Source organism: Brassica oleracea, chromosome C1 (assembly GCF_000695525.1).
Source record: "Brassica oleracea var. oleracea cultivar TO1000 chromosome C1, BOL, whole genome shotgun sequence".
Taxonomy (NCBI): Eukaryota; Viridiplantae; Streptophyta; class Magnoliopsida; order Brassicales; family Brassicaceae; genus Brassica; species Brassica oleracea.
The window spans coordinates 586,470-606,488 of NC_027748.1; the positions used below are offsets into that span (position 1 = coordinate 586,470).

At 33.2% G+C, this 20,019-nt stretch overlaps 4 protein-coding genes and 1 long non-coding RNA gene across 6 annotated transcripts; all 5 read right to left on the reverse strand.

Annotated features, from left to right (window-relative positions):
• Window positions 1-252: 252 nt before the first annotated feature.
• Window positions 253-1,773, reverse strand: LOC106343544 (uncharacterized tRNA/rRNA methyltransferase slr1673). The gene is made up of 4 exons (XM_013782791.1): window positions 1,440-1,773; window positions 1,068-1,368; window positions 785-835; window positions 253-695 (listed from the first exon to the last, which is right to left on the reverse strand). Exons 1-4 carry the CDS (start codon window positions 1,730-1,732, stop codon window positions 315-317), a joined length of 1,026 nt encoding a protein of 341 aa, XP_013638245.1. The 5' UTR covers window positions 1,733-1,773; the 3' UTR covers window positions 253-314.
• Window positions 1,774-3,307: 1,534 nt separating this feature from the next.
• On the reverse strand, window positions 3,308-4,227 carry LOC106298049 (dof zinc finger protein DOF4.7). The gene has a single exon (XM_013734155.1). The coding sequence runs from the start codon at window positions 4,174-4,176 to the stop codon at window positions 3,448-3,450; it is 729 nt and encodes a 242-aa protein (XP_013589609.1). The 5' UTR covers window positions 4,177-4,227; the 3' UTR covers window positions 3,308-3,447.
• A 3,870-nt stretch (window positions 4,228-8,097) lies between these two features.
• LOC106344488 (cinnamyl alcohol dehydrogenase 7-like) lies at window positions 8,098-9,811 on the reverse strand. Its single transcript, XM_013783860.1, has 4 exons — window positions 9,636-9,811; window positions 9,419-9,532; window positions 8,579-9,246; window positions 8,098-8,439 (listed from the first exon to the last, which is right to left on the reverse strand). The coding sequence occupies exons 1-4, from the start codon at window positions 9,719-9,721 to the stop codon at window positions 8,234-8,236; spliced, it is 1,074 nt and encodes a 357-aa protein (XP_013639314.1). The 5' UTR covers window positions 9,722-9,811; the 3' UTR covers window positions 8,098-8,233.
• Window positions 9,812-11,408: 1,597 nt separating this feature from the next.
• On the reverse strand, window positions 11,409-14,961 carry LOC106311182 (probable cinnamyl alcohol dehydrogenase 6). Its single transcript, XM_013748435.1, has 6 exons — window positions 14,844-14,961; window positions 14,639-14,752; window positions 12,889-13,178; window positions 12,075-12,298; window positions 11,848-12,001; window positions 11,409-11,754 (listed from the first exon to the last, which is right to left on the reverse strand). Exons 1-6 carry the CDS (start codon window positions 14,939-14,941, stop codon window positions 11,546-11,548), a joined length of 1,089 nt encoding a protein of 362 aa, XP_013603889.1. The 5' UTR covers window positions 14,942-14,961; the 3' UTR covers window positions 11,409-11,545.
• A 1,014-nt stretch (window positions 14,962-15,975) lies between these two features.
• Window positions 15,976-17,574, reverse strand: LOC106311287. 2 transcript variants are annotated; one of them, XR_001263999.1, is made up of 5 exons: window positions 17,114-17,574; window positions 16,762-17,037; window positions 16,367-16,424; window positions 16,162-16,286; window positions 15,976-16,052 (listed from the first exon to the last, which is right to left on the reverse strand). It is a non-coding gene; the product is annotated as an uncharacterized LOC106311287 (long non-coding RNA). The 2 variants fall into 2 exon arrangements; XR_001263988.1 differs by having other exon boundaries at window positions 16,762-17,567.
• Window positions 17,575-20,019: the final 2,445 nt, after the last annotated feature.

A 20,019-nucleotide genomic window follows, 5' to 3' on the forward strand; every position in this document is an offset into this window, starting at 1 on the left:
CATATTTGGTTTTATTTATTTATTTTTTACAGAATTGTTAGGAGATTATAGTTTGTATAGATCAGGTTTTTTTTAATTATAAAATAACTGATTTTGATATTCATTTTTATTTTCTTTCTAAATAATGAAATTGTTACGGTTTATACAAGAATTTTTATTTTTATTTTTTTACAGAATGTTTAGGAGATTGTATAGATCATGTTTTTTTTTTTTTTTGAGATTTACTTATTATGATATTCTATTTTTTTCTAAATTATGAAATTGTTATGGTTTATTATAGCATCATGAGATTTATAAGTGTTCAAGTTTATATTTTATTGAAGCATAAACAAGAAAATACCACCAGCAACAGAGACATTAAGAGATTCAAATTCCCCTTCCATGGGAATGCTCACGAGCTCACACACTTGTCGTGATTGCTCAGACAAACCGTGCCCTTCACTGCCTAAGATCAAGCATAAAGGCTTCTCTGCTAAAGACTGAGCAAACTCTAAGCAAAGTTTGGAGACTGGTTTCTCTGTAGTAGTACTTGCTGGATGACCAGCCAATAGCCTCATCTGAAACTCACGCTGTAGAAGCTTAAGATGGTTCCAGTTTCCAGAAACTAATGGGAGTTGAAAGGAAGCACCACGGCTTGCTCGCAGAGCTTTGTCGTTAAACGGATCACAACAACCCGGAAGCAGAAATGCTCCATCCTATTCAAAACATTAACAAGACATAAACTATGATTCTCATTAGAGATTCATATAAATAGCAATTTGGTATTTGAATTAATTATTTATACCCAATTAAAAGCCATAGCTGATCTGATTAACGTGCCAAGGTTCCCCGGATCCTGCAACAACAAATGATCATTTTTTTTTGAATTAACCACGGTGTCCGGCGAACCAACCGACTATTCTGTTGATCCTGGCAATGCCGATATTTTTTAATCCTCACCGGGAATCGAACTGCGAGTTTACCCGTATTGGGTTTTGCCCTCAAATACCTCTAGCCCAACCCCGTTGGTTCAACTAATGATCATTACACTAAAGGTAAAGAACAATCTAATAAGGAAGCTAGCTAACCTGTATGCTGTCAAGAACAAGAACTCTGTGAGCAGAAGGGAACCATTTCTTACAATCTTTTAAAATGTCTTTATCATCTTCAAGATCAATGAAGCTGCTAGGGATTCTCATCAAGGCAACGGCTTCAACAGACTCAGTAGACTGCACTCCAGAGAGTTTCTTCATCACCAAAGAACTAACTCGAACGATGCGTATACTTAGACTCTCTAACCCTTGTGGAACCTGAGCTTCCTCGTGGAGAAGAAGACACTCAATCTCAGTGGCGACTCCTTGCTTGTTCGTTTGGAACATACATACTTCCCTGTAAGCAATGTCTTAAACTTATACCTCCTTTAAATCAAATGAAGCATAAAAGGTGATTACTTTACTCACCTGATTGGGATAGCTCCGACGACGAGAACAGAGCCGTGGGCGTGGCGGTAAGAGGCGCTTTGGCGGAGCTTCAAGCAGTGTTTGACAAAAGGGTTTGATGTGCTGGCGATGGAGTTCACGTGAGAGGGTAACGAAACCCTCGTCGCCGGAGATTTCTCTGTGAGATCATTGGAATGGTTTATCTGAGTATGGGTTCGGGGTGACGAAGCTCGAAGCTTCGGAACTGAGGTTTTGATTTCGAGTGGAAGACGTGGAGAGAGAGCTGGTGTAGCGAAAGCACATCCGCAATGCATTGTTGTTGTCTTCTCCGGTGAAGTCGCGGAGAAGATGACGTTCGACGGGGATATCTGTAATAAGCCCATTACATTAAAGGTCCAGGCCCAATAAAGGCCTTCACTCTCGGCCTTGTTAAACTGCTGCCGGTTAAACCGGGTGTGCTCAGAGGATCTCCGACTCAAAAGAAAATTTGAAGGTTGATTACTCCACCTATGAAACCTCAAAAAAAATTCTTAAAACTTTATTAATATTAGCAAAAGTTACTAATAATGATAAAACTTCACTAATACATATTTCATCTGTTTCTTAAAGTTATATATTCTAGATTTTTTACACATATTAATAAAACACATTAAATTTGCATAGTTTTTGTGTTTATCTTTTTTCCATAATTTTAAGCCAATAAAAATTTAACTAGTGCAATTAGTTGATAAAATATGCATTGAAAATATAAAAGATGGATCTTTTTGAAACAAAATTTTTCTCTAGAATATGTAATTTTAAGGAACGGAGGGAGTATAAAACATACTTTTAATATATTATACAACACACAACATTACAATATTATATAATAAAATATGTTACATATATAATAAAAAAACACCCATACCGGTTAGCCGATAAATTCTGATATTTTGGTACCACTTGTAAGATATGTTTTAATTCATCTTAAGTTTGTTTAAAGTATTTTATTTTGTGTGACCTTTACTTAATGTATACTTCTATTTGTGTGAATTTATTTTAATAGTATGTAATATTTATTATATTTTATTTTATTTTGGTGTATTTAATTTATTTTAAACTTCGGAATTTGAAAATTTTATGTTGGGTTAGAATGATAAAAACCTCAAAATTTGAGGATTTGAGGTTGGGTTGGTGATGCTCTTATACGTGGAGCTATTCAAAGTGATTGTAAGAGTAGAGTGAACTTAATAAAGATTCCTGAAGAGATACTCCCTCCTAAATACTTAACATTTTAAAGATTTTTTATGTTCAATTAGATAATGTTTTCAATTTTTAATTTTCAATATTTTATTAATTTGTTATTTGACCAATGATATAATATAATAATATATTTTACTACTGGTCAGATTATATATGGTTAGATTAATAGTTAATGATGTATTTTTTAGAAAATGTAAAAATTAAATGTTTTAATATATGTGTCTACCTCTAAAGCTTCATCCATTAAAAACGGAGAACGTATTAGATAGTTTTTTAGAGATGGAGTTTGAAGATAGTGACGTTTTTTTTTTTTTTGGTTGAAATGTTTAACATTTTTGTTGATAATAGAAAGATGGAATGATGATATTGCTAAGATAATGAAATTGCTGAAGGTAAAGGTTCCCGGCCATGATCAAATGCTCAATTATGATGGATGTATGATCCATGAGAATGTCTTACGTATATACATAAGAGAGTTCATGAGTTTCTCGCTTCTCTGCCTAAAGCTGAACTAGTCCTCTTCTACTTCACGTTCCTCTTGCTTCTTCATCTTATTATATGTAAATATTATATAAAAATTTATAAATAATATATTTATATGCTGTCATGTTTAAGCGGTTACATGCAGAGATGAATATTATCAGTTTTCAACCAAATTATTATGTAAAAATTTACTACAAGAGGGGAAACTTAATACTGATGAATTTGTTTCATCCATAGCTTCTGCAAGCTAGCTACAACATTAGAGACTAATAATGGTAATGACATTGAGAATTAAAAGAATGAACTAGGGCATAGAATTATTAGGATTATAGTACCAACTTCCTAAATTACCCTCACGTTCACCATTGTTTTCATTACTGCCACTTGTTGCTTCCCCAATGGCTGATCTATCGAAAGCCCACTCCGTTGTCGCTGTCGAAGGAGGAAGTAGCTCAACGTTATGAAACATAACCGGTGGAGAATCTTGTTGAAACATGGAAGTGAAGAGTCTCTGTTGCTGAAGCTTCTGGTGCAAATCTTGGTTTAAAGAACTCAAAGACTCGATAGAAGAAGATGCAAGATTGTAGTTAGGATCCAACGAAAACATGTAGCCGGAGAATCCACCTGGAAACGCCGTCGAAGAAGGGTCTATCATCGCTCTGTTCATACGAAACCCATCAACGAGCTCGTGAGACGACAATGGTGCTACAATCGGAGGTGGAGAAGAGATGACTTGGAGGCTAGAAGGCTTGTTCTTGTTTCTGGTTGAGCCACCGATGGGGACGTTACGTAGGGTTCCGCCACGTGTCCAGTAACGGCGACAGTTTTTGCAGTAGTGGCGTGGCTGAGATAAGCTGTAGTTGTTGTAGTAACAGAACTTGGTGTTGACGGAATCACACCTCGGACATTTAAGTACCGGCTGAGCCGCCGGAGACGGTCTCATGTGACTGATCTGATGTGGTGGCTTCGCCTTAGTCTTGATCCTCCGGGGGTTGAAGCTGGTGGTGTGGCTCTGATGGGACGAAGTCATCATGAATTCTTAAGGAGAGATGGTGCAATATGGGGGCAAGAGTGAGAGACTGGCTCTTGTGATTTTCATGAATGTTCATATGTCTATATATACATAAACAGATGTATATACAAGTGTTGTGACATGCATATCTCTTACATTGTATGTATATTTTAATATTCTTTTTTCTTAAGTTTCCAATACAAACATGTAAAAACCAAGTGTATAGTCTATATAAAATGGTTACAACTTACAAGTGTATAACCAAGTTCACGTAAATAAGTAAAATTACATAAGTGATGGTTTCTTCTGAATGGGTATACTATTCAAATACGAATAACATTCGTTATTATTAATTAAAAATACATAGTTTTAAATCGTAGACATAAGCGGTGATAGCGGTTTAACAGCAAGGACCTCTCAATTCATATGTGTCACCGTTCACTTGTTTGCCACACGATCACATTTGTCCTTTTTCTTTCAACAAAGCATGCATAATTAGATAATTGTGAAGTTACTTCTATCCACCTCATTGGTTAACTTATCTATCACGATTAAATTTGTTATGTGGATCTATTTGTCAAAGAGATATTGAGGCTGATCTTCCAATGATAAATTCACCATATAACATCATTCTAAGAATTTACACATAACATGAATATATGGTTACATATATACATTGTTCAATGTGGGATAACTCACTCCGTCGAGGAAAGTTTACCTTGAAGGAGGTTGAATCGTTTGTATTTATCACTTATGCTTGTGAAAATAGTAGTATACTATGAAAGACAAGATAAGGTCGATCTAGGGAAGAGAGAGAGAGAAGTGAGGTAAAAGGTACGAGGTAAAGAAAGAGAAGCCATATCAAGGAGTGGAGTGCTTCGCATTGGGAACAAACTCGAACTTCACTGTCTCCTCTCTTGTTGAAAGCAAACGATACACAAGTCGTACACTTCATTTATTATCCTGTTTGACTTTTCACTTATTTTGTTTTGTCTTGTATGTGTAATAATTTATTTATTTTCAGGTTGACAACTTATTTTTTTTTTGAAAATAAAAAGAGTTAAACCCGGATCTATTAAAGACACAGACCTAATCTCCGGGTGGAAGTACAGGCCACGGATAGACCCTCTCCTCGGCATTTAAATGAACCGAAAGCAATAGCCCATATCCGTGTGGCCAGCGAAGTTCGAACCAAGGTTGGCCGTTGACAACTTATTGCAAGAAGAAAAAGACAAGCATTGGGGAACTTCAATTCTTAAGGATGAAGGCTTCAATGTGTTGGCAACATCAATCACGAATCGGTACCTAACGTCGTGTTATTGTGTTTCCCCGCCATACCTACCATCTCTTGAGTCTCCTTAATCTCTCCTATCATGCTTCCCATTACCATCTATTCACAGTTAAATATATTTTCAATGTCGTTCCCCACTTTATCCACTAGCTAGACACAAGTCTCAAAAAATCTAGCACAAGAAAGTATATGGGTTTATTACTACAACCATATCAATCGCCAAGTTTTGGCTAGTAGCGACACAAATATGTCGTTTCTTCAACTAATAAAACGTATGATTTTTTTTTATGTTACCCGTCGTATAAGATCTAAAGAATATGTAAGTAGCTAAAAGTATTAAACATGTTTTGAACGAAAAAGAGAAAATACTATACATTTTAAATTCTCAGTGACAGCTTTCAGACGAGATGCCGTAGCAGGGCCCTCACAAACTTTATACAGACTCTGTTCAAAAAACAGAAGACACTTTTTAATAAACTGAAATAATTTAGATTTTTTTACAAAATATCATTATAATATAAAATAAATACATCAATTTAATTATTTTATATCTAAATAACACCATTTTCTAGTTTTTAATACAAAATCATTGATCAAATCATTGAACTTGATCATTTGGCATTTTTCAATGTAAACATCGATCAAATAATCAAATTTGATCATTCTTCTAGCCACTTTTTTAGCTTTTCAGTTATTTTTTACGTTTATTATCCACAATCATAAATTATAATCTATAAATATGATAGAACAACAAAATCTGGATAATAGTTAGACAAAAAGCTATATACTTTTTGATTAGGCAATGTACTTTTTTTTGCTTATCGACAGAAGTTGTAGGCTATTTTTTTCTTTCTTTGTGTTTGCTATTTTTTACTTAAAAACGGTGAAAAAAATATATCCTGTTCTCCCTATTTATAATCACTAATTGATAATTGTTTCCTAAACATAATCAAATTAGAATACTAACTTTCTATACTACCATTTAATATTCAAACACACATCAACAACTATTTCTTACTTTCCAATATGTATAATTGATATAAATACTAATTACTTCCTAATTTATTACATTTTTAGTTGGTTATATAAACAAAATAAAGAAGTTATAATTTATATTTATTGATTATAAATACGAAGATTAAACTCAAATATAGTTATTCTGACTTTTTATAAATATATGATTCTAAATTTATAGCTATTACTAAAAAAAAAAAATGATGGACCCTCTAAAATTTTGGATCCTCTTCAACCGCTTCATTTGCACGTGCTAAAAGACGGCCTTGCACCATAGTACTTTTAAAAAAGTACTCTTTCTATTTCATAATAAGTATCATTTTAACATTTTTTTCTTGTTACAAAAAATATCACTTTACAATTTCAATGCAAATTATATTTACTTTGAGCTGAAAATTAATTGAAAATTACATTGATTTTATAAATAATTTTATTTATCTCAAATAATATTGGTGAGAGATGAATAATTAACAACAACTTACATATATTTTCGCCACTTTCGGTGTGAAAAATATCAAAGTGACACTTATTAAAAAAAGAGGGAGTATTGTTTAGTTTCCTTGAAAATAAGTTATTATATTTATTTTACGGATAAGGACCTTTCTAGTTTCTACTGAAGGTGTTCAAAATTGTGCTTATTCCCAATAACCATTAATATGTGGTTCTTCAAGACTTCGAGTCTATCTAATTTTACTCAGAGCTTAATTAAAAATCCATACAAGATTATGGACCTCGTTATACCACATACTACGTTAATCATTCTTTTCCCACTCTCACGTGGTTCTCGTCTTCTAACACCGACAAGTCTGTACGCCAGAGCAACTGGGAGCGTTAAGGACGGCCTATTTTCCCATTTTATAATTAAATCGAATAAATTTCAAAAACAAAACTCATTAATCACTTCAAAGCTATATGATTGTATCCGTTGTTCTGTACTGTGTGCTGGTTTTCGTGTTTTACAAGGATATCCAATGTACACTTCTATATTTTTCTCTAAAACAGAGATCTCTATTATAGAGTCGAAAATTCTCTAATATATGCCTCTATAATAGAGTTCCTCTATTTTAGAGGGAAATATAGAAGAAAATTACTTTTTGCCTCTATATTTAGAGGTAGAAATATCATATCTCTATATTTTTCCCTATAAATAGAAGAACTCTATTATAAATGCATACATTGGAGTATATTCAACTCTATAATAGAATTTTCCTATTTTAGAGAAAAATATAGAAATAGAAATAGGGGTGGGTTAGAGAAGGTATAATGGCTGGATCTGGACACAATCCGATGAAACATTGGGCTCGACTCCTGAAATTTTTTGAAGTTTTTATATAAGAATAAACTCGCAAATTACTATATTTTTTTAATAAACTTTATAAAATAATGTTTAAAGCCCCCGAAATCTGAGATACGGCCTTGTGGTCTAATATCATATCGTTGAGCTATGTCTTCCAATCGTATTTGCTTTGCTCCCAAATAGTTTCGTCCACACAGCATACTCCTAACTAAAACGTGTTTACACTGTTTAGATACATGCACTTTAATAGTACCCCAAATTAATATTTTTTCCAGCCAAAACTTACAATTAGAATTTAACTCCCCCAAAAAATCTTATTAATATAGCTAGCACATGATAATATTCAAGTTGATTCAGTTGAAAAATACAGTAGTGATACAGACTAAGCCTTCAACAAACAACTCGGAACTTATTCCGACAAAATAAACAAGAAAAAGACGTTTTCAGGAAATTAATTAAGTTTTTAAGCTTTGTAACTAAGGAGTAGGCTTCATTGTGTTGGCAACATCAATCACAAAACGGTATCTAACATCCCCCTTTTCTAGCCGTTCCATAGCCATGTTGACATAATCCGCAGAGATAAGCTCAATATCTGCAGTTATGTTGTGTTTACCGGCAAAATCAACCATCTCTTGAGACTCTTTTATCCCTCCTGTCATACTTCCCACCACCATCTTCTTCCCTATACATATACACATAAATCAATTATAGACTGGCTATATAATTCAGTAGTTCGTCATGAAAACATATATGTCCATGTGTGCCTGTCTGAAAAAGTAATCATGTGAGATAATGATTAAATATAACATATAGGCTCTTACCTAAGATGAGCGGTAAAGCTGGAAGGTCAAGTGGTTTATCGGGTGCACCAACCATAATAAATTTTCCCTTATATTTTAGCAAACCAAGAAGCGGAAGAAGCGGATGAGTGGCAGATACTGTATCAATAATACCATCCATAGTCCCCATTGCATCCTTCATCTCTTCCGGGTCACGGCTCACCAAGAACAGATCCGCACCAAGCCGATTAATCGCCTCGTCTCTCTTACCATCTGACGAACTAATAACCGTAACCTTAGTACCCATAGCCTTGGCAAATTTCACTGCTACGTGACCTAAACCGCCTAGTCCCACCACACCAATGTGGATTCCGGGCTTGTCGAGTCCGTGAGACTTCAACGGTGAATAAACCGTGACCCCAGCGCAGAGTAGCGGCGCGGCAGCGTCTAACGGGAGATTTTCAGGAATACGGATGATGTAATCCTCTTCACAAACCAGGTGGTCAGAGTAACCACCATAAGTCATGGTGTCATCGTAGTACTTTCCTCCGGACGTCATGATCATTTTTGGACAGTGGTTCTCTTGGTCATCGGTGCAGATGTCACATGACCGGCACGAGCTGAGCATATAACCAACTCCGACTTTGTCTCCGGCTTTGAATTTAATCACTTTAGCTCCGACTTCAGTCACCACGCCAACAATCTCATGCCTGAAACAATTTAGTGTCATCATTACATGTCTCATCCGGTGCAATATACAAAAATACTCATGATCTTATAGAAAAAAGAGCATTAGGTTTGTTAGATTTACTAGTTTATACTTAAATAAAATCTGATATTAATCGATGATTACTTTTGAATATGAAAGTGGTGTCTTCTTACCCGGGGACGAGAGGGTAAGTAGTAAATCCCCACTCGTTTCTGGCCATACATACATCAGTGTGGCAAATTCCACAGAACAACACTTTTAACCTCACATCCTTCTCTCCTGTCTCCCTATACATTAATTCTACCAAAACTTAATTTTTATTCAAATAATAAATTAATTAGGATCATACTAGTTTTTACAGAAATTAATTTATTAAGAAGAAACTGGAACCTTCTTGAGAAACGGAAAGACGAGAGAACTCCGGATTCGTCTTTCGCGGCCAATCCGAACGCCTCCGTCGCAGGAACCTTTCCCATGATGGATAAACAATAAGAGAATAGAACTCGGTTTTTAGGTGACAATAATTATTGAGAAGTGTATAGATAATGAGGAGAGACACAGGTTTAATATAGGAGAGCCTTGTTGAACCAATGTGAGTGAGGACCAATAATATAAATTTTTTTAAGTATTATTGTTATCATGCATGTTGAACAGAACATGCTTACCTTTTTTTTTGAAAACACTCTTTTTTTTTTGAAACACACAAAACATGCTTACCGAGAGTTATATTTCTAAGTTCTAACCTCATAGTGAAAATACATAATAAAGAAGTTCTTTTATATGCTTTTTACATTCGAGTAGATTCGAAAACATAGTTGAAAATTTCCAACTGAACATGAATAAAACTCAATTGTTAGTCATAAACTTATAATTTTGGCGGTAAAAAAGTCATGGATTTATAAAATTTTGGATTTTGTCGCAAAGATGAAAATGTTTTTGAAACAATTGAATCCTAACTCATTTAACTACATTACTAATGTCACAAGGTGCTTCATGGAAAATTCAAAGTCAGTATATTTCCCGGTATAAACTGTGAACAATTAGCCAAAAACAAAACTTTGAACTGTTATATTCATAGCAAAATTTAATACACACGTGGAAAATGTTAAACCACATACACTATAATTCATTTTCTTGCAGGACCAGTTCACTCTGCGAAGTAAAGTGGTGGACCATTCCGAGTATGAGTGGGCAGGAGTAAAAATCATCAATTTTTTTAATATATATAATTTGTTTTTTATGTTACACATATCTATTTTTTTCCAAAAAATACTAATATCCAGAAAATTAAATATACAAAAATATATAGATATTTATGGTTATTTATGAATATTTGCGAATATCTCGTTTAATACCCATAATTAAGAGAAAAACTAATAGATCTTTTTAAAAAGGTTTTCACATGATATAAAATAAAAATAAATAAAGAAGTAGTTGTGAAAAAATATCTTTCGTAAATTTAAAATTTATTTTAAAAAGACGAAACTCAAGAAAAAGTTATGTTATAAAGAATTTTTTTTTGAACTAAAGATTTTCTTTTTTTCTCTTGATTTCGTACTTTTATAAATAATCGTATGAATATAATTTATTAATCCTATTTAACAAGAAGTAGTACAAATTTAATTAACAAGAAGTCAAATAAAAGTGGAAAACAGGATAGAAGATAGACACTAAACCCATTACTTCAACAAGACAATAACTATATGGTATTGTCTCAACGGGAAGCCAAAATAGAAAAGTGAAAAAAAAAACAGGGTAGATAGATAATAGATATGAAACCCACTCGTTAAATAATTATGTGACATGAAACCCACTAGTTCAATAACTATGTGATGATGTTGTGTTAGAGATACGATCATGATCCCCACATATTTCACAATCCCTTTGTTTTTAGGAAACTAATGTTCTGTACAAGATACTCTGCTTTACATACACGAGAATTAGGTATAAGCAATAATTTCCTAAGACAAAGGGATTGTGGAATAAATGGGAATTATAATCGTATCTCTGACATGTTGTTCATATACAGCTAGGAAGTTCTTATCAAAAGTTAAAAAATCAAAATAGTCTATTTAAAATATATCCAATTTATTTTAACATCATAGCTTATGAAAATCAAGCCGTTCATTTTCGTCATTGTGACGAAAAAAAGGCCGTTCATTTTCGTCCTAGTGCCAATCACTTGCACTACATTCATTTGATCAAATTCAGTTTATTTGGAAAACAAATGCTCCCATTTTTGAGACTATTTTATTAAAAATCCAGACTAATGACATGCGAGTAAACATAGAACATCGAGTTTAAGATCGAGTAACAGTCAATGTGTTCGCAATGTCAATGACAAAACGATATCTAACATCTCCCTTTGCAAGTCTATCCATGGCGGTGTTCACATACTCCATGGATATGGTCTCAATCTCTGCTTTTATCCCATGCTCAGCTGCAAAATTAATCATCTCTTGCGTCTCTTTGATTCCTCCAATAGCACTTCCCGCAATCGATTTCCGTCCTGTTAAATCACGGCGTTATTTTATTTAATGTTCTAAAGGCTGAATTAACATATGAATATAGTTGTCTACTAATTAGGGGGTCATATGCATACCCAGGATTAAGGAAAATGCATGTAGATCAAATGGCTTCTCCGTTGCACCGAGTAGAACAAGTTTACCGCTCGGTTTGAGTAGTCCAATTAATGGTAAAATCGGATGTGATGCAGAAACAGTATCGATAATACCATCCATAGTTCCCATTGCAGCCTGACATAATACAAATTCACTAATTAAAGCTCAATATAAGTGTTACATTGAACTGATATAGTTTATGTTTTACCTGCATTTGGTCTTCGTCAGTACTAACCAAGAACCCATCAGCTCCAAAAATTTCAAGAGCATCCTTAGATTTCCCAGCGGTCGAACTAACCACTGTGACTTTACTCCCAAATGCTTTAGCAAACCTCACCCCAATGTGACCGAGACCGCCTAGCCCCACGATTCCGATATGTTTCCCCGGTCCGGCAAGTCCGAAGTACTTCATAGGACTATACATCGAGATGCCTATATATAACAGATCAACAACATTTACGTATCACCTTACAATGATTAAACAGATTTAGAAACATTTTTAAAATAAAATGTGTATATTTTGGATATAAAAATGAAAATATCTTATGTATTTTCGGTATCTGAAATAAGTATATCGAATTCATAGTCCTCACTGTTCGCTATGGGCTTTAAGGGTTCATCTCAACTCGAACTTGGTCTACAAGACTACAAGTGCATATTATCTTTTGCTAAAGAAGTCTACAAGATGTATTATAATGAGGACCAATAATATACTTCCTCTGTTCCTTATAGATCCATTTTTTAGAAAAAAAATTTGTTTTAAAAAATACATTTTTTACATTTTCAAGACATTAATTAATGAAAGTTGTACTTTTCAAAAAATACAATTGTGTTTAATAAAATTTCATTGGTTAAAAATTATTGAAAATAGCTAATTAAGGAAACCAATGTATTGGAAAATACAATTTTAAATGTTTTTTTAATAAGCCTGAAAAAATTATAACATGTATTTTTTAGGAACGGAGGGACTATGAATTAGTGATCAGCAAAATGAAATGTAATTATTTTGAACTGATATAAACCTGCACAAAGCAAAGGTGCGGCCGAAGCGAGAGGCAACGTGTGCGGAATTTTGACAGCGTAACGTTCGTCGACAACGATGTGATCGGAGTATCCACCGTAGTTAACAGTTCCATCGTAGTGAACTCCGTTATAGGTTGCGACTGATTTAGTGCAGTAGTTTTCTTGATCTTCACGGCAGCTCTCGCACGCGCGGCATGAATCTACTATGCATCCCACACCGATTTTATCTCCAATACTGAATTTACTCACTTTCCTCCCTATCTCAGTCACTTCTCCGACGATCTCGTGGCTACAATATACAATCACACGTTTATGTATATATGAAACATTGCATGTTATTGAAAGGACAATCTTTTTGTTAGGAGATTAAAATAATACTCAAAAGATAACAACACAGTATGATCTTTGTAAATAAAACTGTAGTCATTCTTTTAAAAGTTTGGTCATATCAGTTTTACCATGATCTGAGGAATTTCTGTCTGAGTAATTTGTTTAATTCTATCATCTTATTTGAATTATATATATATACAAACTTTCAAACTAAAGTGTTGAAAAGTAGACAATAAGAAAAAAAATGATAGAATTTCATTTTGATCATTTTAGTTGAAGTTCTGTATCGACAATCATATTCATTTATAATAGTCACTAATCACTATATGCGTAATCGTTTATCAGAACAAAAGAAAAAGAGTATAGCTTCTTCTATTTTTTTATCAAAAAAGAGTATAAGCCAATGCCATGTTTATGTTTTTTAGGTTTTTTTTTTTTAAATAAAAAAAAATTAAAAAGTAAACCAATCGCAGACCGCCACGAGTCAGTGAGGTTTGTGAACAGTGTAAGAAACTCACCAAAATCGATTCTTAATTAGTAGTTTTTGTAACCGATCCTTAAGGATTTTGTGGGAATGTACGCAGTAAAAATCTCACTAAAAATCCCGGATAATCATTGCTCTGATAAGTCATCTGGACAGAAGAAGAAAGGCTAGTACTAATAGTCAGCTTTAAGTAATGGTGGTAATAATGGAGGTGAGTGCTCTTTTAGTCATTTTGGCAAAAACTTATGTGAGAGTGATAATTGATTTATCTAACTAATAATTTTTAATTTAGCCAAACGAAAAGAGCTAGGTAAGTGCTCCACTATAAACAGTGGGCAAACAGAAAATCGCCACATTTAGTTCCACTCAATTATTATTTTGCTCTAATAAGTAATTTTACCAACCAAATCAACTATTTTAGTATTTTCTCAAAACACATGGCAAAATATCATATATCACCAATACCCAATGTATATAATCGTACACTTTTGATTAGTAAAATATAATCCAGGTTAAACTAATCAATTCAGAAAGAGAAACCAACAAAAGTAAATTTTACCTATATTTTTTTCCGGCAAACAAACAAATTTCATTAATAAATTTTACCTATATATTTTCAACATTATGAACCAAACAAGAGGCTCTTGGTATAATCATAAACTATGGAAACTACTACAAACCAAACTTTGGCTTTCTTGACAAGCGTTTTGAATAAGATTATTAATGTTCAAACACACAAATTTGTGATCTATTGGAAATTAATCTTAAAATGGAAAAAGAAAGAAAAAACACTACTGGACTATATAGACGCTTGATTTTAACGTAGTGATAGTTTGTTTCTTACATGCATATCTAAAAAATGTATAAAGAAATATGTCTTTTTGAAACTATAAAGAAATATGTTTTGAGAAGAAGAAAGACAAGAAATTGCGTACCCAGGAACTAAAGGGTAAATAGAGGAATGCCATTCGTTCTTGAGACAGTGAAGATCACTATGACATACTCCACAGTATAACACCTTCACTCTCACTTCTTCTTCTCCTGTTTCTCTGCGCATATATCATCATGTAACATCTTCGTCATCATGGTTACAGTAATGATTTATCATGTAACATGTTCATCAGTACTCATTCAGCTTACCTTCTAGAAAAGACAAAAGGAGAAAGATGGCCTGAGGAGTCTCTCGCGGCCCAACCAAACGCCTCTACGCTCTGATATTTCTCTCCTAATCTCTGCATCTCTCACTCTTGTTTCTCTCTAATTTCGAGCAATTACGGGACCAAATAACCAACCTATCTTTATAATATATAGGAATGAATAGGATCTAAACGTTGTCGTTTGGTTTGAGAACTATTGCGTTGACTTTTAGTATGACACATACCAAACCATAGCATGTACTAAATTTTAATAAAATTCTACATGAGTCATTCATTTTTTTTACTTTTCGTACATGTGTTTCTTCCCACATATTTAATAATATAAAATACTATATTTACATATATTATCATGATGGTTAGTGTTGACTTGTTGTACTATTTATCTATTAAAAGGTCGCATATAAAGTGTTACTGGACAGACAAACATAGTTGTTCGATTTTGAAAGTTATCACCCCTGCGGGAAAACGTCTCATATATACCACGAATAAAACGCTATTACAAGATAGCGCAGCGTTATGGCGAACGCTTTATCTTTCCCCGCAATCTTTTCTCGAGTATTTTAGATAGCGTTTTTCTGTATGCAGTGTTAAAATATTAGTTTGATATCGTTTATTAGTTATGCAATTATATAACTTATAATAGCGGATAATAATTGCTATAATAACATTATTAAAAAAATTTTAAAAAAAATATATATAGAAATTGTTTACAAAATAAATATTTTTCAAAATATTTTAAAATTGTTTACAAAATAAGCAAACTTAAAAAAAAACCAAAATTTTATTTGATATCGAAACTAAGCATGAGGAGTTTCTTATTTCTCTTGGCTTTGCACTTCCAAGTCCTTCAACGGTTCCCTCACCACTTTCACAAGCATCTAAACCTAAAGTTCTATCTCCTAGCGCTGCTCCAAACTACGACCATGCTGCTCGCATCTCCACCGCAGTGTCAATTCCCAAGTCAGTTTGCAAGCTAGTGCCTAGCTTTCGTCACGGTTGTTTCCTGCAAGATACATAATTGGAGATTCTAAATACAGCAACTAACAATCTTATTGTGTTGTCACTCGCTACACAAGCAATAAAAAGAAAATATAACAAACAAAAACAATCGCTTCTTGCCTTGTTTTGGGCTATGCCATCAGAACAGCTAAAGTCAGTCTCCTTCAACACTCTCCTTGAAATCATCTCCATCCTGAAGAAAAGACAGAAACAAATATCAAAGTAAAAAACAACTCAAAGATAAAAATACTAGACAAAGGTACTAACGAAATTGAGAAAAGTGAAAGGGAGCCTGTACTTACTTGTTTTTGAAGCGTTGCCAACTTTTTGGCAGGCCCCTTCGAAGTTGCCTTTCGATGCTGTAGCAATGGGAATATTGTTCTGCCCACTCCAGAAACACCCACACCACGACCCTTCATAAAAGCACCTGCAAATTTCACAAAGAGACATTTTTTACACACAGTACAATTGGGAGAAGAAGAAGCATCCATGAATAACACTTGTTACCAATGAGGATGATGACAAGCATCCCACCAACTGCTCCTCTATAGTAATCGCTCTGTATCTGCTTTCAAATCAACCAAGAAACATGCAATGTTGAGTAGAATTCTTCATAAAGGAGTGATCTTTAGATCTAAACACAGCAGGTCAGTCAAACCCAAATCTCTTACAGATCTCAGAGATCAATATCTACAACTAACAAATCTTCATTTGATTGATGGTAATAGTTAGAGAATAAAAACAAAACACTATAACACTAATTAGACAACCCATAGAGCTTATATGATACATAACCACAAAATGAGTATTCATTTAGACACAAGAAAGTCTCGAAGATGAACAGAACTATTTGAAGTCGACTAGCTACTAGATAAAATGAGATCTAGAAGAAGAAAGGATACAGTGATGGCAATTCCTCGTCTTCAAGGATCATAACATTGAGCTGCAAGCAAGTTCTCGACCGTCAACATTGCCTCTGCAACAAAATACAATAAACAACATTTTTCAAAACTCAACAACAACAAAGATAACATATATATTATCAAACGGTTTTTAAATCTAACTCAAATAGAAGACAAGCTACTTATCTGAGATGGAGGCGTCCTCTGCACACCCTCTTCATCTTTGTTCTGTCAACACCATCGTTGTCCTGCCATCGTCCTCTCACGCCTTGAAAGCTGATGACAACTCGGAATAAACAGAAGAACTCTAACAGACTGAAAACATAGGACAAAACATATCAGATAACATTACAATCTGGAAACTTTAGATCTGCTAATGAACTCGGAGTGAGAGGACGAAGTCGCGTGGGGAGTATTGGCCGGAGACCGGGAGGTTTCCTTCGACGGCGGCGCGTTCTAGGGTTTCGTCGACTATGGATGTTGTTCGGTTATAGACAGATATTGGGAAGCTTTTCTCGGCGATGTTCAAGGCGAGGTTCTGGCCCATTACGGCAAGAACGGCGAGGCTGATTCCGGAGAAGAGAGCGTAGAGAGAAGTGAAATTCGGGTTATAGTACGAATCCTTTGGATTTTCAATTGATTTGAGAAAAAGAAAAGGAGAGGATATGAGACGCGGAGAAGGAGAGATGGTGAGATGGTGAGATTAGAGTTTTGTATTGAGAGAAGGAGAAATAGAACGATGAATAGTTTAATCTTAGCCGCTTGGAACTCTGAAAGATAACATGAATATTTAGAGAGAAGAAACTCCAGGTAAGATAATAGATCGGAAACAAGAGAGATAAAATTTTGAGAGTGAATCTGGAAAGTTTGGGAGGGAGAGTAAAATAATTTTAACTAAGTTTTAACCGGGAAATGAAAAAAAATCCGCTTATATTAAACACAGCATTTCAGTGATACTTATGTTATCTAAAACAAAGTTTTTAGAATCCGAAAATACAAAGATATCATGGGTATTTTGAAACGCTATCTTAAACTGAATGTTGTATCAATTATAGCATTCACATGTAAAACACTATCTTCTTATGCTATTTTTATCCAATTCCCTTGTAGTACAGTAACCCTAAGCAATTTTATGTGAGCCATGATAATGTACAATATGCATAACCTATGAATTCCAAGCTTACCGTCGCAATATCAAGTCCTATTAAACCGGTCAAGAAAATACCAAATCTAGTCGATGTGTGTAGTTCTAGTTTGACACAAAGCCAACAAACCATGCCACAAGCCCTAAGTGTTGCTTACATGTCTCATTTCCAAGATTTATGTATACTATTACAGGAAAATATTTTTGCATCATTAGATTCAATATGAATATAATAGTATTCACTGTCACTGGGAAGTGGGCTCGCAAGTGTGTATTATAGGACTTTTCTGTTGTGTGCTCTCAACTAGTTCTTACATTGATTAGGCCAAGAAAAGAAGATAAGAGGTGTTGTCATAGTAAAACTTAATTGATAGCGATTTTTAGTGCATATTTATATATACTATATCAATGTAATATTTCTGAGAAAATTTTAAAAAATATAACAATATTGTTCTAATGCATAGCTGTATCATGAAATAACATATGATGCTGGTTAGAGAGGTTTTAAAGTTTTGTTGTCTCTGTTTATCTAGAATAGCGATTTTATTGTGGTTTGTCCCTTGATTTAAGAAGTATATAAAGTTTTACAAAATTAATTGATAAAAAATATAAAGATGCCTACGTACCATGAAAGATAGTTTAGAATACATTAAATAAATGTAGAGTGTGGTTAGAAAATTTAAAACTACACTAAAAATTATAGGCTTCACTATGTTAACCATTAACCAAAAAACTGAATATTTTATACGGTGTTAACACATAGATTTTGAGAAAAATTCAAAAAACATGACAATATTATTTTAATTCATAGTTGTATCATGAACTAACATATGATTATGGTCAGAGAAGTTTGGAACCTTTTTTGTCTCTGTTTCTCTAGAATAGCGATTTTATTATGGTCTGTCTACTGATTTATGAAACATATGAAGTTTTAATAAATTAATTGATAAAAAATAGAACAATGCCCATGTACCTTCAAAGATAGTTTACAATACACTAGTACAAATGATGTGGTTAGAAATTTTAAAACAACACGAAAGATTATAGGCTTCAGTATATTAACCATTAACCGAAAAACTGAATATTTTGTAAGGTTAACAAATAGATTTTGAGAAAAATTCAAAAAATATGATAATATTAGTTTAATGCATATTTGTATCATGAACTAACATATGATTATGGTCAGAGAGGGTTGGAACCTTTTTTGTCACCGTTTCTCTCGAATATCGATTTTATTATGGTTTGTCTACTGATTTATGGAACATATGAAGTTTTAATAAATTAATTGATAAAAAAATTAAACAATTCCCATGTACCATCAAAGATAGTTTACAATACATTAATACAAATGTATAATGTGTATAGAAATTTTAAAACAACACTAAAGATTATTGACTTCAGTATATTAACCACTAACCGAAAAACTGAATATTTTGTATGGGATTAACACATAGATTTTAAGAAAAATTCAAAAACATGACAATATTATTTTAAACCTCTCTGAACATAATCATATGTTAGCTCATGATACAAATATGCATTAAAATAATATTGTCATGTTTTTTGAATTTTTCTGAAAATCTATGTGTTAACCCCAACAAAATATTCAGTTTTTCTGTTAAAGGTTAACATACTGAAGCCTATAATCTTTAGTGTTGTTTTAAAATTTCTAACCACATTATACATTTGTATTAATGTATTGTAAACTATCTTTGATGGTACATGGGAATTGTTTAATTTTTTTATCAATTAATTTATTAAAACTTCATATGTTCCCTAAATCAAGGGACAAACCACAACAATAAAATTGCTATTCTAGAGAAACAGAGACAACAAAGATTCCAAACTTCTATGACGATCATCATATGTTATTTCATGATAAAATATGCATTAAAACAATATTTTCATTTTTTTGAATTTTTCTCAAAATCTATGTGTTAACCCCTATAAAATATTCAGTTTCTCGGTAAATGATTAATATACTAAAGCCTATAATCTTTAGTGTTGTTTTAAAATTTCTATACACATTATACATTTGTATTAATGTATTGTAAACTATCTTTGATGGTACATGGGAATTGTTTAATTTTTTTATCAATTAATTTATTAAAACT